General features: G+C 40.8%; 2 protein-coding genes across 3 annotated transcripts in view; one reads left to right on the plus strand and one right to left on the minus strand.

The window, feature by feature from the left end:
• The window catches only part of G3BP2 (G3BP stress granule assembly factor 2), a 69,591-nt gene extending 49,648 nt beyond the window's left edge, over positions 1–19,943 (minus strand). The window contains exon 1 of the mRNA XM_036927520.2: positions 19,791–19,943. The gene's annotated coding sequence lies outside the window, so the exon portion shown is untranslated. The remainder of the gene's footprint in view (positions 1–19,790) is intronic.
• A 183-nt stretch (positions 19,944–20,126) lies between these two features.
• The window catches only part of USO1 (USO1 vesicle transport factor), a 106,142-nt gene continuing 100,142 nt past the window's right edge, over positions 20,127–26,126 (plus strand). Inside the window, exon 1 of one of the 2 annotated variants that reach the window (XM_036927514.2) lies at positions 20,127–20,395. In XM_036927514.2, coding sequence (XP_036783409.2) covers positions 20,330–20,395 — 66 coding nt within the window. In that variant the 5' untranslated portion in view covers positions 20,127–20,329. The remainder of the gene's footprint in view (positions 20,396–26,126) is intronic. The other variant, XM_036927515.2, reaches the window with a different exon arrangement.

A 26,126-nucleotide genomic window follows, 5' to 3' on the forward strand; every position in this document is an offset into this window, starting at 1 on the left:
CTTAATAAAAATACATAATTAAATTTTCTTTGTTAACTGTCTTGTCAGTTTCTTTGCTAACTGTCTTGTCAGTTTCATTCAAAGGCCCCAACAAGTGAACCTAAGAGAGTAGAGGGAAAGATTTTCCTGACAGTCTAGTGTTTCCAGTATTTCCTAGCAAACACCAAATTGTAAATCTTCATACACGCGTGCCCTGCTATAAGGGTGCGCATTATGTATGGGCACACTAGCAGCATTACATATATGAAAGCTGCAGCGAGCTAATTACTGCCCTGGAAGCCCCTGTCCACCTGCCCACCGTGGATTTGGGAAATCAGATTCCAAATCAGATGGAGCAGAGATGAGTCACCTGGCCGCGAAGAGACTTTCAAAAACTTCCATGAGGTAAACCTGGACCTTAACCAGACTGAATATGTAAACATAACTACAAGAGTAGGTGAGAAGGGTGGTTGGTCAATTTTTAAAGGATTGAAAAAAAAAAGGAGTCCAGGGAACAACCTAGGGGGTGATTCCTGCATTATCCAGGGCTTGGGCCACTTGGCCACTACTATGGAGCAGGATGTTCTCCACAGCAAGAATCTCCTAAACTTCCTCAGCTGAAGAATAGTCCTTGAAATCATTCACATTCTTCTATTCCACACTTAGTAGGCACTTAATAAGTAAATGCCTACTGAATGAAGTAGGAAAGGAAGGAAGGAGGCTCCAGCATGCAACCTTCTGATTGTAATCTGGCTTCCCTCTAACTTCCTGCAGGGAGAGAAAGTGCTGACAAGGAGCCTCTTCCTCCTGACCGTTCACATTTCTTCTTAAATACTGACAAATTTGAGGGTGGTACAGGGTTCGGTGAGCAGAAGCTGGTTTCCCAGGGCCTCAACCAATTTATGGACCAGTTCTGAGGACTGGCCCTGACAGCACTCAGTGACCTGCTTGCAGCAGGAGGGAGCAGGCAGCACGGCGGCCACAAGACTCCACCTTGCCGACTCGCTTCCACAGCACTTAACAACTGTGCAACTTCCACGGGTTCTGTCCCCTCCCAGTCCTTTCATTCAACAACTATTTACTAAGTGTCCACAAGGGCCAAGCACTAAACTGTGTGTAGGCCTGTGAAACACACAAAAACAAGGTTCTTGTCCTCCTGAAGGCTGGGGTCTGCTTAACTGGGTTTGCGGATCAGCAGGCAGGCACGTTGAGAACAGTGGGATACAATCTACGGGAGCACCAGATTGTGGTGGCTGGTATCTTTTAAACTGAAAACTGAAGGATAAGAGGAGCCAATGTGGTTGAAAAGTGGTCCAGGTTGGAGGGTAAGTGGAGGTAAACGACCAGAGAGGTAAGAACATTCAGGAACTGGAAGCTCTTTAGTGAAGCTGGAGTTTGAAAGGGGCAGTGGTGGGGTTAGAGCAGAGGATTGGGGGGGTGGGGAGATCTTGAAGCATGAAGGGCCGCTACAAATCAAACATTTTGAATTTTATCCTGAGGGCAAAAGAAAGGTACTAAGGTGTGTTAACCGAGCCAAAAGCCAGATGAGGTTTTCTTCATAAAATCTTTCACTGTCAACAGCAACAAGGAAGGAGCAGGAGGACAGAATGCAGGGAGCCCCTTTCACATCCTGGGCAGCTGGCATAATCAATTACCTGTCATTCAAAATTTCCTCCCCTGTTCTGCTGTTCATTTTATTCATAAGATGTTTTCAAGGCTATTTCGTTTTCTTATAAATTTAATTAAAAGATAATTTTAACCTAATTTCATTTTATGGCAACATCTCTTGTCCATCTCAGAGTAAGTTCTTCTCTTGATAAATTTGGATCTTGGGGAAAATGTATAGCCCTCGATAATTTTTCTAATAATTTTTATAGTTATTTTTATTTTTTTACGTCTAGCCCTACCTTGAGATCTTCAAACCCCGGCGCCAAACTGGAGAGGAAATGCCCAGAGGGGATAATCGCTTGGAAGCTGGGTTGGGGGTGGGGGGGATCTCGGGCAGTACATTGAACTGCCTGATGGCCCCACCTGGAGTTCTCAGAGATGCAAATTGCCCATTTGAGAAAACAGCACCCACAAAAGCCTGGGCTGCCCTTTCAGGCTACATGGGAGGTAAAGGCCCACCCAGAGGCAGAGACTAGGGTAAATCTTTTTTTTTTTTCCTTAAGATGTGGCTAGGATGTCTACTCTTACCACTTTATTTTACTTTATTTTTTTATTACGGTATCATTGATATACACTCTCACGAAGGTTTCATAAGAAAATGCGGTTATTACATTCACCCTTATTATCGAGTACCCCCCCACATCCCATTGCAGTCACTGTCCATCAGTGTAGTAAGATGCCAGTCCCTATTTGTCTTCTCTGAGCTACACTGTTTTCCCCGTGACCCCACACAAACCATGTGCACGAATCATGATACCCACATCCTCTTCTCCCTCCCTCTCCACCCGCCCTCCCCCACCCCTGCCCTTTGGTAACCACTAGTCCCTTCTTGGAGTCTGGAAGTCTGCTGTTACTTCATTCCTTCAGTTTTGCTTCGTTGTTATACTCCACAAATGAGGAAAATCATTTGGTATTTGTCTTTCTCTGCCTGACTTATTTCACTGAGCATAATACCCTCTAGATCCATCTGTGTTGTTGCAAATGGTAGGATAGGGTAAATCTTTTTTATTCCAAAGTAAAGGTACAGAGACAGAGCCTGAGAGAGATCCTATTTTACCACATCAACAGAAGTCTGGAATTATAGTCCAGAACCAAATTAAGTCACCTTTGTATTTCCCTGTGCATTTTCCTGCAGATTGTCTCCAGTCTGTTTTCCTGTGAAGATTAGTTGGAAAGCTTATTTAAAAAGAAAAATAATAAGCCTGTGCTGATCAGGACAGTCAGGTTGGGAGAGCCAGAGAACACATTGCAACCAGCACTAAGCTTTGGGGAGAGGGGTCCCCTGAGAAGGAGTGGACGGTGTGGAAGGCAAGCTGGGAAGAAAGGAGTATGGTTGTGGAGGAGGCCAGAAAGCAAAGGAGTGGAAAGCTCCTAGAAAGTCTCTGTCTTCTACAGCCACTTAGTTACAGGAGCTCTCAGTGGGCAGCAGCAGGGTCCTTAAAAAGGGGGTGAACAAGCTCCATGGAAGAGGGTTATAAAGAGAGGATGGGTAGGAAGGCTTCTCAGTATTCACAGACCATAGATATCAAAGTTTTACTATCCTTATTCATGGATGATAGTAATAAAACTATCATTTATTGAGCAAAGGATAGTGTTTAGAATAATGAGCACTTGATATATACCAGGCACTGTTTCAGGTTCTTCTCACACACATACATATATACACATACCGTAGATACATATGTATACATATACATAAATACACACACACACCTACTTCACTCATTTAAATCTTCACAGCAGCCCTAGCAGATTGGTCTATTTCCATTTTACAGATGAGGAAACAGTCTCAGATAGGTTATATATGTAGCAAAATACAATTCACAGATGAGTCCTTTAGAAACTATTAAGATCTTGCTCTTGAACTTAAACTATTCTAATAAACCTGGATATTGTGGCAGTCTGGTATATTCTTGTATGATGTTGTAGACTCTGGAGCCAGACTGGGTTTGAATCCCAACCTCTGCCTCTTGCTAGCTGTGTGACTTTGGCCAAATGATCTCAGAGGTCAGAATAATGGTGCATACCCTGCAGAGTGGTTATGGGGATTACATTAGGTAGTACATGCAAAGTCCTTGGAGCAATGCCTGGAACACAGTAAGTGCTCAATAAAACTGGCCACCATTAAAGTCCACATTAGATCACAAGTAGCAAATTAGAGTGGAAAGGACTATTATGCACAGCAATGGGAACTGAAAGCTAACCACCTTAACAGCAAATGGGAAACGCAGAAACACAAATAACCAAGTATGTAGTGGAAATGTGTTTGGTAGGGAAGAGCCTAAAAAAAAGACATGACAGATGACCCTCCAGTCCCCAGATAAAACTACATATTCACAACCCGGTTAGGGTGAAGGAATGGATCTGAGATAATATCTGTAACATAACATTATCAAATTGATGAATAAGGATGCCATTCACATTTCTTCAATAAAGGATCATCACTGGTTAGCTTAATTATAATCCTATGGTTTAACAAATCAATTTAGAAAAATGTTGATTGAGCCTTAGTCTTGTTAAATATAAATTTCATAAAATTGTATTTCAAACTTTATGGTACTTGTTCAGAGCAGAATTGGATTTAAGAAGGTAAAAACTTTTTCAGTAGTAAATACTTAATCTTGAGAATAAAAATGTAAACATAATCCCAACTGAATGAATTAGCTAATTGGTCCTTTTAGTTACTATTATTATTAATAGGTGCTTTTTTGGCCAATGTATACATAAAATAAAAATTTCATTTCAGTAAATTCAAATGTATGTGTCTCTGTTATCAAGTATGGGATTTGACAAAATTGAGTTAGGACTGTACTGTGTGCTAAAATGGCTACTCTCCATTAGGGAATTAAGATATTGTCTGAGGGGAAATAATCCTGTTTCACCACAGAAAACTATGCACTATGTGTGGGTCTAAGGAAGGCTGTCAGGATCTCTCGCTTGCCCTGTCTTTTGGTGTAGTCTTGAGGAACATAGGTGACTATCCTTCTCCCCGACAAGGCTAGGCTCTGAGAAGGGACCTTGTCTTTTGTTCTGCCCCTGCCCTGAGCATCAAGCCTGGTAAATGATTCCTGGATGTTGGGAGTAAAGAAGGTCCAATCAGCAACGATAGTTCAAGAGCTAGGAAGATGCAAACCCCCAGTGAGCTGCACACTGAGGATCAATAAACTTTCATTATGAACCAGATTATCTAGACTGACATCACTCTCACTCACAGCATTTATTTCCCTCATTTCTATCCTAGCAGACAGAACCCACTTCAGTTAGGCTCAGCTGTATACTTGATTCACAGCCACTGGCCCACAACCTTGGAGGGGAAATGGTGCCCCCTAGAGGCCAGAATTGCTGGTGGCAGCAGTAATATGAGAGCTGATGGTCTACTTGAGACCTCTTCCCTAGGATCTTCCTTAAGTTTGAAAATCTGTGGCTCATTTTTTTTTAATAAAGTTTTTTTTATTTACATAATCATCTATTCCAAGGGTTGCTAACTTATTAATCATTATTTCCTGCAAATCCATCAACTCACCTTCAACCCTAACTTGGTGCTAAAGAATGTTTGTGTCCCCCCAACCCCTTCAGATCCTCAAATGTTGAATTCCTAGGCCTAAGTGTGATCATACTTTAGATGAGGCCTTTGTGATTAGGCCAGGAGGGCTCCAAATGGGAGTAGTACCCTTATAAAGGAGGCCCAAGAAAGCTCCCCATCCCTGCTGCCCTGTGACGACACAGCAAGAAAATGGGCGACTATGAACCAGGAAGTAGGTTCTCATCAGACACCGAATGTGCCAGCACCTGGATCTTGGACTTCCCAGCCTCCACAACTGTGAGAAATTTCTATTATTTGTAAGCCCTCCAGTCTAGGATATTCTGTTACAGCAGCTCAAATGAACTGAGACACTTAACAAACCAGCTCTTATTGTTGGCGTCAATCTCATGAGAGGATACAAGCTACAGTTGGCTAGTTCAGTTTAATGAACTAAAAAAAGTTTATTGATCATTGTACCACATACCACATACTAAATGCACAGCCAGGTGCTAAGCAATGAGCTATAACTGAACATTAACAATAGCTTATCTAAATGGCAAAATGTACTGTGTTTGAACTGATTCTGGAGCTGATGGATGAGTCAACACGAGAAATCGAGAGGGCAGTTTCTGCTTGCCTCCTTATGTTCCAGCTTGATCACAGACTGGAAACAACTGGGAGATGGTTACTGGGTGGACCTCTGTACCCCACTGATTAGTGTTCCCGTTCTCACAAACTGTGTACTTCCCCAAAGAGACAGCTTGGCTGCAGGAAGGAAGTACAAGGTTAAGCTATGAAAGATGTCAGGAGCAGACAATGTCAGAGTAGGGCTCAATGTGGAAAAAGCAGGAAAGGGCACAGGCTCTGTAGTCAGAGAAATTGCAGGTCAAATACCAGTCACTGAGCTTTGAGACCTTGGGCAAGTACTTTACCTCTCTCCTTCAAGTTTCCTTTTCAATAAAGGGGATTAAAATAGGGGGTTGAGACAATATATGAAGAATGCTTAGCACAAGGACTTGCTGGTACCAATTGTTGTTAGTAAATAATACCAACTACCACTATAGTCAGTTAAAACTGAGTATTCCAAGGAGTCTTCACAACAGGACACACCACATCTCCTGTCTTCTCATCTCCCTACACTCTATAAGCCAAGATAAAGGAGGACACAGGTAATAAAAAGCAACATTTATTAAGCATAGCTCCTAAATGGACTAGTTTGGACATCTGAACCACATTGAGTCAATCAGATTTCCAAAGTCATACTGAGTAAGTTCCAGAGAGCTGGGCTATGAGGTTATGTTGAGTTTGGGCTAGGGTCCAGGTGGTAGCAAACCAAAGCCACTTGTATGCTTAATATATGTGAAAGTAGAGAGGTTGAGTAAGCAGAGAAACCAAGACAACAGAACAAACTCACGGACGAAAGCACACAAAGAGCCTGACAAGAGGACACACAGACACACACACAGTACCCACATACCAACTCTCCAGTTCTCAGGAGGCAGGGCTGTATTTCTTTAATATTTCTTTGAAGATTTCCCTATATCCTTGCAATAGATCCTCTTTGACCTGAGTTCTTTTCTAAGACTGTTTCTTTAAACATGCAGGGTCTTAGACTCCCACAGAACTTCTTCACATCAGGTGATGCAATTTTAGAGTAACAGGTATAGAGGAATCACTCCAACTGAGGTGAAGCGTGAACCACAGGGAGAATGTAGAGATCCAAGCAGAAATGACAGCAGAACCTTGGCATCTACTTATTTTAAAGTTTGTTATTTTCAGAGACCCAAAGGTCAGTGACAAATGAACTTTGATTTAAACTTCTGAGTAAGAGGCAAGCTACTGAATGAGTAGATGGACTGCCTTCGTACCTCAAAGGGGCTGTTAATGATTCTTACTATTTACTGATTCTTACTATTTACTCATTTATTGGTTTACAACATACACATTTTTTATATACTCCAGGAATCTTTGACAATGTGAAGGATTTGGGAAGACCACAGATATATCCCCCTATATTCCACAATCTGGAATATCCAGGTTATAAAGAACTCTCAAAAAAAAATTTGGCTACAAAAGGAAGGAGGAAGGGGCCTATCTAAACTTGGGAAGGTTTCTGGATCTTTACCCAAGACAAACTTGTACATTAAAGGTAATGTTTGTTCCCAGAATCATACCACTGTTCTTGTTTCATCTTGCTTGCCCTTCCTAAGTCACCTCTTGCTACAGAAACCCTCACCCTGCCTTTGAAACCCACTCAAGTCTGAAAGGTACTTCCTGTATGGTACCTAATTATCCACTCTTCAGTTAAAATGTTGGTTTTTACAAAGCATGGCTCTGACTTAGCTTTTGAGGTGTATAATAGAATTAATTCACACTAATAAATGCCTGTTAAGCCTAGTGATGATGTACTCTTTCCACTGACATTTGCATTTTTGATTATTTAATTGAAATATAGTTTATATACAATAGTATGTTGGTTCAGATTAACAATTTAGTGATTCACCAGTAATATATATTATTAACCCTCACCTTGATAAATGTAGTTACCATCTGACATATGCATTTTCAAAGAAGATATTTGTTGATCCAAAAGCCTAAGTCCTTCATGGCATACTTTTATGCATTGCAACCATCTGGTTAGGGGACATTTTTGATCTATAGGTCTTTTCAGGGCTCCTTAAATCACACTGTCTTCCCCTACTATAATATACATTGCATAAAGGCAAACACTTTTGTCTGTTTTTAATCATTGCTGAATCCTTAGTGCATGGCATAGTAGTTGCTCAACTGATGTTTGTTGAATGAATAAATGCCAGGACTCAAATCCAAGTCTGTCTGGCTTTAAAATGTAATGTTCATCCCACTATCAAATTATCTGTTTCCATATATCTGTTTCTACAATGTCACCTACCTTATATTAAGCGGAAAAGAGAAAAGAAATAAAGGAAAAGAAAAATGGAAGGGAGAGAGGAAAATATATGGTACCAAAGTAGATGAAATGAAATTCAGGCTCAGGCATCAGCTGCAATATGGGGACCCCTTGGGCTCCTTCCCAAGCAAACTAATAGTTTTGTCAGGGCTCCAGAGGTTTCTCTTCCAAAACTGTTTCAATTTACTACCTTTTTTAAGTTTCTTACTATTTGTGATTTTTTTTAAAAAGGCATGCTTATTCAACCTAAGTGTCCATCAGTAGATGAATGGATAAAGAAAACGTGGTACATATACACAATGGAATATTATTCAGCCATAAGAAGAAAACAAATCCTACCATTTGCAACAACATGGATGGAGCTAGAGGGTATTATGCTCACTGAAATAAGCCAGGCAGAGAAAGACAAGTACCAAATGATTTCACTCATCTGTGGAGTATAAGAACAAAGAAAAACTGAAGGAACAAAACGGCAGCAGAATCACAGAACCCAAGAATGGCCTAATAGTTACCAAAGGGAAAGGGACTGGGGAGGATGGGTAGGAAGGGAGGGATAAGGTGCGGGGTTAAAAAGGGGGACTACGATTAGCATGTATAATGTGGGGTGTGGGGCACGGGGAGGGCTGTGGAACACAGAGAAGACAAGTAGTGATTCTACAGCATACTATGCTGATGGACGGTGACTGTAATGGGGTTTGTCGGGGGGACTTGGTGAAGGGGGGAGTCTAGTAAACATAATGTTCCTCATGTGATTGTAGATTAATGATACCAAAAAAAAAAAAAAGGCATGCTTATTAAAAAAAAAATCACCCAGTAGGAATTATGGAACAGTCAAAAGAAGACAACCCAGAATGTTTCCAACAAAATATAATCATTCTGAATGCACACCTTACTACCTTTCCTTTTAGGCTTCTTCCTATGCATATATATTTAAACATAGCTATGATCATTCAATATTTATAATTTTGTATCCTATTAATCACTTTTCTACCACCATTTTTTATTTCTGTCATGTACTGATATTATTCTGATGCTCAGTGAAAAATTCTCAGTTAAATGAAGTGAGACTTTTGCTGCCAATTGGTATTAAATTTTCATGATCTTACATACAGTGACAAGGGAATTTTAAAATTCTAATTCTTATCATTGGCAGAAGAGGGAAGACTTTTACAGTTCCCTCTTTCTATTAAATATTTTAAAAACTGCAAAGAATCAATAAAACAAACACATGGTTGTGCTTATCTATAAGGCTGAGCAAATGCCATTAGTCCCTGAACATTTTTCCCTCCTTGGTCTTTCCAGATTATGATTCCTGGGGAGATGAATAGCCATTGCCCCAAAAGAAAGCAACTGTCTTTGGTTATAAGGAGGTGAACACGCCCACATATAAAGAAATTTGTATCAAATATTATTTAATATACACATAATACTGCCTTCAACAAGTGGATGATTGCATAAACAGTTGTGTAGATTGATACAATATACAGAGATAGTTTTAGTTGTATATAGCTATAGGGATGCCAAAAGATTTAAGAAAATATAAAATTTCTAAAACCAGCCCAAGGAAATTATGATATGGTGACTACAGTGTGCAGACTTGTTCTGCCATTTACTACCTGTATGACCACAAATGATCAAAAAAACACCCCAAACAAAAAACAAATAAATAAAACCCTGTTCCCATAGGTTGGGGAGGGTTATTTTTTTATTTTTATTTTTATATCGTTAATGTACAATTACTTGAACATTATAGTTACTAGACTCCCCCCATCACCAAGTCCCCCCCACATACCCCATTACAGTCACTGTCCATCAGTGCAGTAAGATGCTATAGAATCACTACTTGTCTTCTCTGTATATATTGCCTTTCCCGTGTGTCCCCTGCTACATTATGTTGTGCTAATCGTAATGCCCCATTTTCCCCCTTATTCCTCCCGCCCCACCTATCCTCCCCAGTCCCTTTCCCTTTGGTAATTCTTAGTTCAATCTTGGGTTCTGTGAGTCTGCTGCTGTTTTGAGGGAGGGTTATTTTTAAGTGTCAGCTGTGTTACTGGCTCCTTGGTAGAAGTTTTACGAACATTATAATTCAGTCCTTTCAACGATGCTGTTAGGTGGACAAGTTGCTTACCCAGTGGTTTATTCTCTCCTTTTTACACAGAGAATGTTTTTTTTTTTTTTTTGGTCTTCACCTTTGCCCTTCTTCCTTTCCAGAATAAGGAAGCAATGCTGAAGATGAAACAGCCAGCTTGTAATCACAAACATGAAAGCCTCAAGCCATGGATGACTGAGCAGAAAGATTTCAGTTTAGATCCCAGATGACATCTTAAAGCCTCTGTTTCAGTCCTGCACTGCCTACCTCAAAATTTACCCAGGACACTCTTTGGTTTCCTGTTGTATGTAGTACATGGTAATCACAACTGATACAGCAAAGTTAAGCAACTTGCCCACAGCTACGTTTTCCACAAGTGACAGGACTAGAATGAAAACCCAAGTCTGTCTAGCTTTGTAAAGAAAACATGCCTGTCTGGTCTATACCATGATGAAGCCCAGACTTCCTTATGAAATAAGAACAAGAATTTCTAGCACTCCACAATGAGCTACACATAGGAGAGGATCTACAGTAGGGACCAGCAGAGGACAGACTCAAATGGTTGCTGAATCAGTAGTATAAGAAACCAAGCACAGCTGTTTTCAGTAGTCTGCTACACTGAGCTATTTTAAGTACCGAAAGAAAAAAAACAACAACTGCATTTATGTGTTACACTCTAGCTGCAGATATTATAGTCAGCAGTTTCATTCACTTTCTTAGGTCTCTCTCATCTCTGTATCCTCTTCCTCTTCTTTGCCTTCTTTTTCCTTCACAGAAGCCCTTCTAACCCTCTTTATCAGTCAGCTCCCACAACTCCATCTCCTCACCCCACCCCACCCCTCAAAAAGAGGGAAGGGCATACGGATCATGAGAGAAAAGCTCTATGAGCAAAGTGGCGAAAGGCAGGCATTAGCTGATAGGAAGGACCATCCTCCCAGGTTGGCCAGGAAAAAATCAAATAGAGGGAGCCCTAGCCTCTGGCCAGAGCTGAACAGTCCTCCAGAAGCCCAGACTCTAAAAGCTTCAGGCAGAAGAGCTAAAGCAGCAGAAAGGCCCTGAATCAGAGCCACACGCAACTCTCCTCAAGTTGAAGGAAACAGCACAGCTTGGTTTCACTAAATTCTATTAAAATGAAATGTGTTAAATATGTAGTTTGATCTGTTTTAAATGGTATGAATTTTGAACTTTTTAAAAAGAAAGATCTTGAAATTTATTGTACCATGAAGTGGTACCAAAATACCAGTATAGTCATTTTGTTCTGACCCAGATACTAGAAACCAGACCTAGACAGCAGCAGCCTCGCAGGAAGGAGACTGGCCACAGCAATGACCTATTGAGACCTTGGATTCTGAGCTATTTAAGAGTCAGTATTCAGGTACCTGGGAGGGAGGGAGCAGTTTTAGGGCTTGGGTCTGCATCACTTTGCACCTCACAGACTGTGGCTTGTCCTGCAAAGGCCATGTGTGTACTGGAGATGGGGACAGCAAGGTAGAGCTCTTCTAGCTCTTTATACCACCCACAGCTAGTGTGATGTTTGTGAGATCCTGGGCAAAGCAGCATCAAGGAATGGTCAGGACAATGAGAAGACTTCTCTCCTCTGCCTCATGCTCATGCTCTTATCTTCCATTCCTCTGCAATGGACTCCTGAGCTGCTGGCAGAGGATGTCCACACCCAGCTCCCTCTTCTTTCCTCAAAGTACATGTCTAGCCAGTTTCTAGACCTTCCACCGAACACCTGCAAGTTACCGAGCCCACCCCAATTATCTACGTGGTGTATCCCTCAACCACAAGCCATTGGCACTTGCAATCAACTTCATTCAACAGCTGGAATTGGGGAAAGAATGGACCTTGGAGGTGTGGGCTGGCTTTGAAAAGTTCTGGTCCAGATCAGCTAGCATCCTGCTAGCCTGAAGGCCCAATCCACCTTGACAGCCTGTACTGATCTCAAGAGACAGCCTACAGAGTCCCCTGCCATCCCATCGGCACACACATACTCCCTTGTTATAGACTCCGGCAAATGAGATAAATCAGCTTGCAACTTGCTCTGGGATCATGGATTGCTGTTGAAGGTGGCAGAGACTCCATAATAAATTATCTTAAGCTTCCATGGAATCTTGGCATCAACTAGTAATGTGAAGTTCAAAGGATGTGGTCTAGCTGTGAAATAGGACAGTAAAAACTTCAACTCCACCCTGGTTATTCAGGACATGCCTGTTCAGCTAGCTGGGAGGGAAGGAGAAGATAATGGGTGTGGAGAGGTGACAGTCTTCCAAGGGTAAGTTCCAGGGCCTAGATCTAATAAATTTGTCCTTCAATAAATAGTTTTATGAAAAGTTCTTTGGAACTTAAAATGGGATTTCCTAATTTAGGTGTTTCATAAGGGAATAGTTCTGTTTATCGTATTTTCTTAAAAATGGAAACACACCTGGACTGTAGTTGTTTAAAAAGGGTGTAGATATAGCTTTGCTTGCAAACATAAACACAATGCAATATGAAATTCCTTTTATTATATAGTGCAACATGATCTTTTAAACCTTTGCAGAGCAATAGAACTGATGCTAGCAATATGCTAGTGGCAGTGCTGGAAAAATAGTTTTCAAAAAAAAACTGGCAAGTAGTGAAGTCCATTAGGGGATATAATGGCCATCCATGGTTTTTCCTATCTTGCTAAACTTAGTCCTGGCACAGTATTCCAGCTTTCCTTTGAAGAAGGTCCCTGTTCCCATGTAACCATGCCATGCCCTTTGAGATGAGCTGAGGACTCCCACTGCTTGCTTTAGAGGTGGCCATGGGAATCAAGGCCAATCAGAGCATCTCACACACTGGACTACAGGAATGAACCCAACACATGGGCAGATTCACCAAGTCATAAGAAGAGACGTTAGGGGTCTTCCTTGATGAACTTGGATGCAGGAGATCACAGTACTGCTGGTACTGACAGCCATCTTGCCCTTGTATAAAGCCAGAGAAAGAAGGCAATATGAAGGGCAGTGTCCCATAACAATGAAGCCCAGATCCTGGAGACATTGACTCAATACCCAAGATCAAGCCATATCTGAAGTAAGAGAGTTTTCAGTAACATAAGCCTATAAAGTTTCAGCTGAGTACTAACACAGGGTAGTATCTTTACATGTTCAGTTGTTAAGAAATTGATGATACACACCAAAGACGATTTGGGTCTGAATTTTAAGCTTTAGTTAGGACTTACTATGTTTCATGTACTTAAGTAATAAGCATGTTAAAAATATTATCTAATAAAATCCAAACAACCACCTGAGGAAGACACTATTATTGTTCCTTTCAAGACAGGTAGAGCAGGAATTTGACCCTGAACTCTACAGCATGTGAGACTACTTGACTATTTCAAGTCATTATCTTGGTCACATTTCACATCTTCTAGGAGAAGTAGCTGTCTAACACTTTGGCCTCTGAGTCTTTCTGTTCAAATGAAGAAGGAAGTATAGACAAAACTGATCAAATGAAGCAGGATAGGGGCCCAGCGCCCTCTTTCTTGCACCCTCCACTCCCAAGGAATTCCTAGGGCTTTAAAAACATTTGAAAAGCACTACATGGAACATGGTAAGAATGAAGATATTTATACCCTCCAAATACTTATATGGAACAATCTCTAACACACATTAAATGGGAAAAAAATCAAGGTGTAGAACAGTGCTACATTTGTGTAATAAAAAAAAAAGGGGGGGGATCATATGTTTATCATTTTTACAAACCTAGAAGGAAAACAGAATTGTTTACGCTGATTACCTGGGTAGTCAAGGAACAGTAGGGGGACTTTCACTGTATACCCTTTTGTATTTTCTATTTCAACCATGTAAATGGATTACCTGTCTTAAAAAAAAGAAAGAAGGAAACCATTGCATTAATGTTATGAATCCCAAAGCAAGGTAAGCTGGCCCCTGGGAGACTGAGATAGTTCACCCAATGGGCTGTGATCTGATCCTAACAGTGTAAGTCCTTTCCTCCACAGAATATTTATTTTTACATATGACTAAATGTTAATGACTAAATTATTTATTAAAGGGCAACAAAATATCCATCAACTAAAATTAGCATTGTTAAAATTTTTTGAGGACCCTGATTCAGACTCTGTTGAGGAAGTGAGGCTGCCATGCAATACTTAGCAACACTGCAGCTCTTCTGCTCCCATGCACATTAGCCAAGAAGTGTGAATTTCCTCACTTGGGGAATTTATCCATCCATTGAAGAGTTACCAAGTGCTTACTATGGGTCAGATACTGTGCTAATAAGCACTGCAGATAAAGTATTTTACAAAACGACTAAACTCTCTGCCCTGTGGCTTTACATTCTGCTGGTGATGGGGAAATAGTCAGTAAACCTTAAAGATGTAAAATAAATATTATATTCCCTTAGTCCTACAATGAACAGTTATTCACATTTTATGAAACCTGAAACCAGGATGCATCTTTTGGTAGATATCTTGCAATTGGCAGGGTTTTATTTTTTTCTTTCTCTGTGGTACACTTGATGGCGTCTTGGATCCAATGAAATATGAGAAAACAATACATGTGGGAGAACAATTTCTCTGATAAGTGCTACAGAGGAAAAGAAAAAGAGCAGAAGGAGAAGTATGGGGAAATTCCAACTTAGAACAGCGAGGAGAGACCTGGTAACATGTAAGCAGACTTAAAGAAGGCGAAGGAGCCATTTCTCTGTGTGGGTGGAGTAGCTAGTATCCCCAATGCAGGAAAGAACAGGTGCAAAGGCTCTAAGGAGAGATCAGTTTCAGAAATGAGGAAGCTGAGGAAGCCAATATAGCCGGAGTGGAGGGAATGGAGCAGAGATGATGAGGTCAGGGAGATACCAGAAGGGCCAGCTTATGTAGGGACTTGCAGGCCACCTCTCTGAGTGCATGATCACTGCCTTGAGTCTGGAGAGGCTGGATAGCACTGTATTTAACATCACGGGCTTGGAAGCTAGCCTGCCAATTTATGTTCCAGCTATGCCACTTCCTAGCTGTATATCACGCAAGTTACTTTCTCTGCCTGTTTTTCCATCTGTAAAATGGGGCTAATAACACTAGCCATCTCTTAAGGTTGTGGTGAAGATTAAGTAAACTATTTAATATAAAGCACTTTGAATAGAGCCTGGCAAGTAAGGAACATTAGCTATGCATTTGATACTATTGATAAGTTATGAATTTCAACTGCTGCTTCATCATTATCAATTAACTTTGCTGCATGTTGTTTAGTTAATGGATAGTAACGCATTGTAAAAATAATCAGTGTGGGCACTGATTTTCCAGTAACTAGTCTTTAAAGACATGGATATGGTGTCTTTCAAACACAAATTATCATATTTACTGGTCCTCCTAAGCAGGAATAGACAATATTCTACCACACCACCACCCCTCCAACCAAAAAACAATCTTGTGCAATATTTTCATTGTTGTTGTTGAGTTTGCTACTAGAAAGTAAAAAAAGATGGGGAATGTGCGCCAGTGAAGAAAGTCACTGAACTATGGATTTTAAGGAAGTAATTTTAAAAATGGATTTCAAACCAATAGATTTTCTTAGTTGCTCTGTTGTCAGGTTTGGTATGGAGAAGAAAATTCACTTTTATTTACCCAAGTTAGATTTCTGGACTATGTGTATTTTAACAATTCATGGCATTCTTATCTTGAATGCTTAGATTTATGAAAATCAGAAGTATAATAGCATATATCAGGCAGTCACAATTTTTTTCATGTTTTCCTTTATTTAAGAAATGGTTCTTGAGCATCTATCATATTAAAGGAATTATGCTACATGATTAAGGGGTACAAATAGGAACAAGATATGGCCCCTGGCTTTTTTCTATAATATCAGTGTAAATATATTCACAGGAAATGCTCTTATTTTCCTTAGTGATGCCTAAGAAACTCTCTTTTCAGATCCGCTGCTCTCCTTTCGGATCCCAACTGAGGGGCAAATTAGCCACTGTACCCTCTCAGCCTCCTCTTGGGACTGAGGCTAGTGAGCAGCTACATGCCTTCCCTGACACCAGGATAAAGGCAAGACTGTGAGGTCAGGGGAGATAATGAGGGCTCCACCTTCATCTCCTCTGGACCCAAGTGTCCATCCCTTCTGCCCCAGACAGTCCTTCCTGCTCAGGGGATGGATGCTGTTAGGGAAGAAAACAGGTCAACTGAAGAGAAAACTTAGTGAGCTGTTAGTGACCTACTATACTCACCAAAGTTAAAAACGAAGCAGGGCATTTTGACAAGACTGGGGCATTAAAACAATTTACTAAAAATGTCAAGGCACAAGCAAATAATCCAATTAAAAAATGGGCAGAGGATCTGAACAGATAGTTCTCCAAAGAAGAAATTCAGACGGCCAACAGGCACAAGAAAAGATGCTCCGCATCACTAATCATCAGAGAAATGCAAATTAAAACCACAATGAGATATCACCTCACACCGGTAAGGATCGCCACCATCCAAAAGACAAACAACAACAAATGATGGCGAGGATGTGGAGAAAGGGGAACCCTCCTACACTGCTGCTGGCAATGTAAACTAGTTCAACCATTGTGGAAAGCAGTATGGAGGTTCCTCAAAAAACTCAAACAGAAATACCATTTGACCCAGGAATTCCACTCCTAGGAATGTACCCTAAGAATGCAGCAGCCCAGTTTGAAAAAGACATATGCACCCCTATGTTTACTGCAGCACTATTTACAATGGCCAAGAAATGGAAGCAACCTAAGTGTCCATCAGTAGATGAATGGATAAAGAAGATGTGGTACATATACACAATGGAATATTATTCAGCCATAAGAAGAAAACAAATCCTACGATTTGCAGTAACATGGATGGAGCTAGAGGGTATTACGCTCAGTGAAATAAGCCAGGCAGAGAAAGACAAGTACCAAATGATTTCACTCATCTTTGGAGTATAAGAACAAAGGAAAACTGAAGGAACAAAACAGCAGCAGACTCACAGAACCCAAGAGTGGACTAAGAGTTACCAAAGGGAAAGGGACTGGGGAGGATGGGTGGGAAGGGAGGGACAAGGGGGAAAAGGGGCATTATTACTAGCAGACATAATGTGGGGGGGGGGGGTAAGGGGAGGGCTGTACAACACAGAGAAGACAAGTAGTGATTCTACAGCATCTTACTACACTGATGGACAGTGACTGTAATGGGGTATGTGGTGGGGACTTGATAATAGGGGGAGTCTAGTAACCATAATGTTGCTCATGTAATTGTAGGTTAATGATACCAAAAAAAATAAATAAAAGTCAGGGCACTTGTTTTTACTACCAAAGAATACACGCAGTAGACATCTATTGGCCTGACTCCATTTCAGAGCCTCATCCTTGATGCTGGGGTAGAGTGGGGTGTACAGGGAGGAGGTGAGGAGAGGTTCAGGGAGGGCTGAGGCTATGGATGAGGTTCTTTGCACACATTACTTGGTAATAATGGAAGCAAACCTAAGTGTCCATCAGTAGATGAATGGATAAAGAAGATGTGGTACATATACACAATGGAATATTATTCAGCCATAAGAAGAAAACAAATCCTACCATTTGCAACAACATGGATGGAGCTAGAGGGTATTATGCTCACTGAAATAAGCCAGGCAGAGAAACACAAGTATCAAATGATTTCACTCATCTGTGGAGTATAAGAACAAAGAAAAAACTGAAGGAACAAAACAGCAGCAGACTCACAGAACCCAAGAATGGACTAACAGTTACCAAAGGGAAAGGGACTGGGGAGGATGGGTGGGAAGGGAGGGACCAGGGGGGAAAAGGGGGCATTATGATTAGCACACATAATGTAATGGGGGGGGGGACACGGAGAAGGCAGCACAACACAAAGACAAGTAGTGATTCTATAGCATCTTACTACACCGATGGACAGTGACTGTAATGGGTTCTGTGGTGGGGACTTGATAATGGGGGGAGTCTAGTAATCATAATGTTGCTCATGTAATTGTACACTAATGATTCCAAAATTTAAAAAAATGCTGAGCATTAACTGGTTCCGTTTTTTAGGCTGCAAAACAAAATGCCCCCATGGAAAACATCCAAAGCAAAATGTAAAGTGTCTAGTTTTAAAAAGGACAAATTAGTGCACAGTATTTTGGGCAGTATGATTGTCACCATTTTCCAAATGGCTCAGGCTTAAAACCTTGGCATTAAGAAAGGGACTTTCACCATAGCCTTTGTGATATGCATTATCTACAATTCCATCTTACAAATGAAAAATGGACCTTCCTCAGTATAATATCCATATATCCTTTAATGTTTCATTTATCCATCAATACCATCTTTAATGAAACTTCTAAGACACAGAGGCACAAAAATGATTAACAATCCTGCCCTTAACAGTTGGTTTAACAAGCACTTATTGAAAGCTTATCACATAGTAACAACTGCAAAGTACTAGCATATACACTACATATGCATCTGGATTTCAGTGAAAGCTTTCACATGATGCCAGTTGTCTTAAAGAACTAGCAGTAATTTCCTCCATAAGGTGGAAGGGGAAGGGCATATGCAGGCATAGATCCAGAGTAGGCGGGGTGGAGGAGGCAGGAGCTGAAAAGACAGGCAGGAGCCAGAACCTAACAGGCCTGTATACCAAACTGAAGAGTTTGGATTTTATTTGGAGAGAATAAGCAACCACTGGAGGATTTTAAGATGACTAGCATGAACTGATGTTTTGTTGTTTGGCTCACCCAAGGGTGGACTGGAGACTGGACTGGAGAGAAGCCAGGGCTTGAATGCAGACGAACTAGTCGGGAAGCTATTGCTGTAATCTTGGTGGAAAACGATGAAAACAAACTATGCAAGAGGCAGAAGGATGCAGAGAGGACCTGTTTAAGATATAGTCTACGAATAGACATGGGGAGAGGTGCAATCCAGAGTCTAAGATTCCTCCTCATGTCCTCCTCCTAGCTTCAACAATTATTTGGCTAGTGGCACTAATGAGCATGGCAGGCCACACAGAAAAAGTGTATTGATTTTTTTTTCTTTAAGAGACGCTGGGGAAGATGATGAGTTCAATTTTAAGTGCTGAATCTGAGATATGTGGAGCATCCAAGCGGGGAGGGTACGAAGCAGTTAGCTAACAAAACCCTGTGCTTTTTAGGTTCAAGAAATTTACAAGACTGCTCCAGAAGCATGTGTACTTAGCAATCTCACTTCGAAAGGAACAAGACATACTATACTGATTTGAACACATTTTTCATGTTTGAAAAAACACTGAAAATGCAGGGGTTGAGAGTTAATGACAAAACATTATGCTGTCAGCTGCCAAACTGACCACTGCAGATAATCTCTTTTCTCTAGTACGCTAAACCCAGGGTTCGACTGCTTTCCTCCTCACACCTCTTGAAAATAGCGGTGTACCTGGTACTTAGATCTAGGAATTCCTTTCAGCAGCTTGAAGAGCAAGAGCTGAGAAATGCGCCCTCCAGTGGCAGTGGAATGAGGGGGCTCTAGCACCCTTTCTACCACCAAACAAAGCCCAGTAAAGAAATGCAATTTACAGGGATCAGAGCTTCATAAAAGCTGGTAGTGCTAAACCGCCAAACCAAACGAGCCCTCCCAGAGACCAGGACCCCCGTTACCTGTCACGTCGGTCGAGGAAAAATTTCACTTGCGAATCAACAAAATACGACACCAGACTTGATTGTTTGCAGGAACTCCCGCTCGGTAACAATTAACACTCCGCAAGCCGAAGCACTTACAGTATCCGGATCCTCTCCTTCCGGCAGGGCCGGGCTTTGACCACGTGGGCGGTTGGGGCCAGCCGGAGCACGGGCGACCGGCGGGAGTAGGAAGCTAGATCCTACGGCGGGAGGCGGGGCCTGCGCAGGGGGCGGGGTCTGGGCGGCCCCCGGCCTTCAGCCGGCTCTCTCTTACTTTCCCCCTTTGCCTTCGCCCTTCGAGCCGCCACGTAACGCCACGTCCCCGCGCATGCGCATCTGACTGGTGGTGGCGGCTGTTTCCGGGCTTGGGGGGCAGGGGCGGCCGCCGAGTGGGAGGTTGTGGTGGCTGAGGCTGGGTAGTGCAGAGTGCAGACTTGGGGACCAGGCCCTGCGGAGGGCAGGGGAAGTTATCTTTTCTTTCCCGACGGGACCGGTAGAGCCGGTGGCTGAGAGGCAAGATGAATTTCCTCCGTGGGGTAATGGGGGGTCAGAGTGCCGGACCCCAGCACACAGAAGCCGAGACGGTGAGAACAGCGGCGGGTCCGGGACTTGGGAAGGGTCCGGGCAGGAACGGTGACGGAGGACTCGGCGACCCGGAGGTCACCTCTCTCTCCCGCCCCACCTTGGGTCGGGGGTCCCTTGCCGCTCTTCCTCTCCTAAAACACCCGAGTTATTCTATCGCGCCCGCAGCGTAGCCGCCACCTCGGCGTTTGGGCACGACTGACTCGGGCGCGCGCCGAAGCTCCACAGGCCCCGCGAGGAGGGGGGTCCCTTGTGGTACCTCCCGGGAAGGGATCGGTCATGGGCAGAGGTGGCCCGACCTGTCTCCCACGCCCCTCGGGGCCGCCGGCCCCTCCCTTCCCTTTCACGTGTCTCTGCACTGCCCCAGAGGAATCTAAAGTCCTGCTCCCTCCCTCGCGGTCTAGAATAGGTCACTGGGGGAAGACTGCAAGGTTTAAAACCCAGCTGTGGCTGAGAGCTGTGGCTAAGAATAAAACGATAGTGGTAGGGCACAAAGCCATTTGCTTCTGTCCCTTCAACTGGAGGAAGGTTGTTCTGCCAGGTGACATTAGTTCAGACCCGTTTTTCGGGCTCATGTATATGCCATTTGGAAAATACTCGCTTGGACTGAATAGGGATCTTTCGCGCTCACACCACTTTGGGAATGCATCCGCGGTTTTCTCTTCCACTCACCCCATTCAGAAGTCTGAACTCTTGGTAACACGACTTGCAGCATTACTTAAAATTACTAGCGATTGAAAAAATTATTTAATAGTAGTTGGTTTGATTTCAGGTTTAGGACCAACTTACTTTAAAGTTTGGCTAGTGTCTATTGAAGTGAGTGTATGACATTACGATTTGGGGGATAATTTTAGATGCATAGGAAAATAGTTACGTCATTTTAAAGGTGAACTTTGGATAGTAATCATAGACATAACTGGATGTTTATGAACATAGATTCTATGTTTTGTGTTAAAGGGATCCTGAAGGGTAATAATAGCTTTTATTTGTCAAGCTCTAACCTGTGCTAGGTACTGTGCTAAGGTCTTTTATAGTGCACATTCTCCTTTAGTTCCTAACCACCCTACAAGGTAGGTGATGGTATCCTCACTGTGAAAATGAAGAAATGAGGTTTAGGGAGGTGAAGTAATTTGGCCAAGGTTACACTGCTAGGAATAGATACAGGATTCAACCAGGATTTGCCTTACTTCAAGAACTAGGCTTTCTTGCTGATGCCCATATTTTAATACTTAAATATTTAATAGGAATTTTGGAAGTTGGTATAATATTAAAGTTAAACCCAGGTCTGGGTTAGAACTGTTTCACACACACACACAGTCTGGGGATTTGAAAGCTGGAAGGCCATCATTTGAAGTGAAGCCCTTATTTTAAAAGGTAGGAAACTGAGCACAGAGTAGTACTACAGCAACTTGCACAGTACTGCAGAATTAAGACTAAAGCGCTTTGATCCTACCGTAATGAATAGAACAACGTAAGTTTTATATCATGGTTTCTAAACAGAGTTCGAGTATCACTTGTGTGTGTTGTATAAAAAACAAGAAAGTGAGGGTCCTTGTTCTTGCATAACTTTGAGCGTGTGCACTCAAAATTGGAAAAGTCATTTGTCTTCTGAAGGTAATTAGTAGTTTATTATGAGTTACAGTCTGAATAACATTTATTTCACCTCATTCCATCAGGTAGTACAATAGGTAAAAGGGTCATGGGTCACTAATTTAGAAGTATTTACAGATTATCAGTAGACTATATGGTACAGTATTAGATGTTTTAATTGGTAATTTGATCTCGCCTGGATATTCAAGTTGCCAGCTTGGAACCTCTAATTTTCACGTTATCATTTAATATGTTGTAGCTTTTCTATTTCTGCAAAATTAAATTATTTTCATTGTGGTTTTCCATCTTTCTTGCTTTTCTCATCTTTTTCCAGTAGAAAAGCCTCTTTTCTTTGTCTAAAGTCTACCTGTCCTTTAAATCCATCAACAGTGCTTTCCATAATCTGCACTCCTTAATTTTTTCCCCAACCAAACTGCAGATAACCTTTCCCCTCTGAGCAACCTTCACACTTTACCTAGATCATGTACTTCTGCTTTCTGCCATTTTCTACCATTTGCATATTGTGTCTTACAGACTCTTAAGCATCACTAGGGCAGGGTTCATATGTATTTTAATCCTTGTTTTTCCATAGTAGTAGATACTCAATAAAATTTGTTAAATGAATTAATTACAGTGTTACATGAAAGAAATCACATGTCTATAATCATAGCAGCTTACAAATTGCTAGGTGCTAAAACAACTGTTTAAAGACTATAGGAATCAAAGTTCTGTAATGATTGCTGTCCATTATGTCAAACTTTTTTACTTGAGGATTTTTCGGGTTTACTGTGCCTTTGACTCCTTTCTTGCTTTCTCTTACCAAACTTGATTCCTTACTGAAATTTGATTTCTCTTTTTTACTCAGGTAGAGTAGGTGAGTAAGGCACTGGTTTCTGATGATTGAAGCTTACTTAGCCTTGACATACTTTGCCTGGGTACAAATAAGTACTAATTGTAGTAAAAATCCTACGTACTCTTTTGGATGCTCATGCATGTTTAATTTTCCAACTAATACCTTTTTTAAAAACTAGTTTCTTGAAAAATCCCAAGAGAAATGTTAACCACATTTGGTGATAAATCATAAGGAGATTTCTTTTCTCAACTTAAATCCCAAGGCATGAAAGTTGAATAAGTCCTGAAAAACTGCAGTTAGTATAGTGTTAAGTCATCTTTTTTTAGGTCAGACTTTGATCAGCTGTCTTAAGAAGCAAAAGGGTTAATAATATAGACACAGCTGTACTTCCTTTAATAAAAATTTTTCTTATTAAGAAGTGTGCACTTAAACTTAGAAATAGTTTTGGTTTGGTCAAACACATTTTATACCACGTTGCTGTAAATGTGTAGTCCAAAACCCCTATTTGGGTTTTAATTTCATAGTCTACATTAATAACCAGCTCATTGTCATAACTGGTGTTTTTTCTCTTGAAATAACAGTGTCAAAAAAGGGTAACGATTTGTGTTTTGATCACTTGTATCCAACCAAAGATGTCTCTTCTATTCTTTTTAAATAGTGTCTACTGAAAACTAATGGCTTTTTTGAAAATTAATTATGTAGATTATTTAGGGTGGTTTTAAAAACCAGAGTCACTTAAGTTTGACACACCCTACCATTACCAAGGTCTGTTCCAAATAACATGAGTAGATGTACTTTACAGAATTTTCTTACTTAGAAGAAACGTGCTGTGTAATGATCAGAAACAAAACAAAAAGCCAACATTTACACAAGGCTTATTGAACAGGCATTGTGTTTTGTTTTCATATATTTCAAGATGTATGTAGATATAAAATCATGTTTACCAAATTTATTTGACCAGATCTTTTTTTTTATCCTCCAGGAAACCTTGTGGTCTAGTGTTCTGAGGAGCATACTTGGGGAAAAATTGTACTAGAGGTTACATTTTTTTTTTAAATGATATGTTTTAGAAGTCCTTCTTATCATCAATTTTATGGAATGAATGATGTGTTCCACATTTGAATAACAAAAAGATAACATAAGTCCTGATGCTTTATGGCTTTAGAAGTAATTGTAATTACTCTTGAATCTGATTCTCTTTTAGGAATTTGTTACGTTAAATTTGTTCATAGCAAATACCATTTGTCTCTCATTTTATGTGTTTACTTTCTGTTATTTATACTGCTTTGTCTACTTTTTGTCTGTTGTGGATATCATAGAAAAGGCATGCTTATATTTTATACCTCATGCAGAAATGTCATAAACATTCTATAAAAAGTTACTCACCTTTAATTTGAAAACTTTTGTTGTGTTAGACTCTGAGATGCTAGTGTTTGTGATAGCTTACTTGGTAGACAAGGTTCATTATGATGCCTTGCTTTAAAAGGATGTCCTTTTGGAAAGCATCGTTCACTTCCTAGAGAAAGAAAACATGGAGAATGAATGAAACAGTGTATTTCCTTGGCTAACTTACTGGTAATTGTAATGGAAAAAGATTGTCTTAGATTCATCGGATTTATTTGCAGAGACTGGTTTTTGACTTTGTAATGTTCCCACACTTCTTTTTTTTTTTTTTTAATTTTTCAGAATGAAATCTTTATTGACTTTAGTTATTTTATATGTAACACATGCTCCTTGTTATAAATCTAATACAGAAAGTTTCCTTTGCAATTTTACCCCACAGAGATAACAACTGTTAATGGTGAATATCTACCTTGTCAGTGGGTTACATATTAAACAAAAGAGGATCAGCTTATGCAGAATTGTGTGAGCAATTTTTCTCACTTCTACATTATGTTCTTTGTGTCAATATGTAGAGATCACCTTTATCTAGCATAACACCTGCCTGGTCTTCATAACACCTCTGAGTCTCATATATTTATTTAACAAAAACCCTTTGATAAGGATCTAGGTTGTTTTTAAAATTTCAGTACAATGAAATCTCTATTTCAGAATCTCTTGTGCATGCAGTTTTGTGCACCTGCACCATTATTTTCTTAAAATAAATTTCTAAAGGAGGGAAACACATTTGCACATTTTAGAATTTGATATTTATTCTCCAAATCGTCCTCCAGGAGGCTGTGCCAATTTAAGCTTCCTACATCAAAATGTAGGGGTGGCTCTTGCCCCACACCCCTGCCAACAACTGGCTATTATAAATCTTTTTAATCCTATCAATCTAAGTGAAAAATGGCATCTCATTTTAATTTGCTTATTTGTAATTATTAGGTTATAAACATCTTGACTATGAAATCTGGCCATTTGTATGTCTTCTTTTATCAAGTGCTTCTTCAGGCCTTTTACTCATTTTCTATGAGGCTTGTAGCTTTCTAAGTGAGCTATAGTTTAATAATATTACTCTTCCTCTGTCATGTTGCAAATATTTTTTCCATTTTGTTGCTTTGTTGTTTAGCTATGTTGTTGGTTTGTTTTGCTGCATTGAGATTTTATGTTCTCATGTCAAATTTCTCAGATCTTTTCCTTTATGGGTTTTTTTTTTTGTTATCATTAATCTACAGTTACATGAAGGACATTATGTTTACTAGGCTCTCCCCTTCACCGAATCCCCCCTACAAACCCCATTACAGTCACTGTCCATCTGCATAGTAAGATGCTGTAAAATCACTACTTGTCTTCTCTGTGTTGCACAGCCCTCCCCGTGCCCCCCACGCACTATACATGCTAATCGTAAGGCCCCCTTTCCATTTCCCCGCCCTTATCCCTCCCTTCCCACCCATCCTCCCCAGTCCCTTTCCCTTTGGTAACTGTTAGTCCATTCTTGGGTTCTGTGATTCTGCTGCTGCTTTGTTCCTTCAGTTTTCCTTTGTTCTTATACTCCACATATGAGTGAAATCATTTGGTACTTATCTTTCTCCGCCTGGCTTATTTCACTGAGCATAATACCCTCTAGCTCCATCCATGTTGTTGCGAATGGTAGGATCTGTTTTTTTCTTATGCTGAGTAATATTCCATTGTGTATATGTACCACATCTTCTTTATCCATTCATCTACTGATGGACACTTAGGTTGCGTCCATATCTTGGCTATTGTAAATAGTGCTGCGATAAATATAGGGGTGCATCTGTCTTTTTCAAACTGGAGTGCTGCATTCTTAGGGTAAATTCCTGGAAGTGGAATTTCTGGGTCAAATGGTATTTCTATTTTGAGCGTTTTGAGGAACCTCCATACTG

This window comes from Manis pentadactyla, chromosome 5, assembly GCF_030020395.1.
Source record: "Manis pentadactyla isolate mManPen7 chromosome 5, mManPen7.hap1, whole genome shotgun sequence".
Classification (NCBI taxonomy): Eukaryota; Metazoa; Chordata; class Mammalia; order Pholidota; family Manidae; genus Manis; species Manis pentadactyla.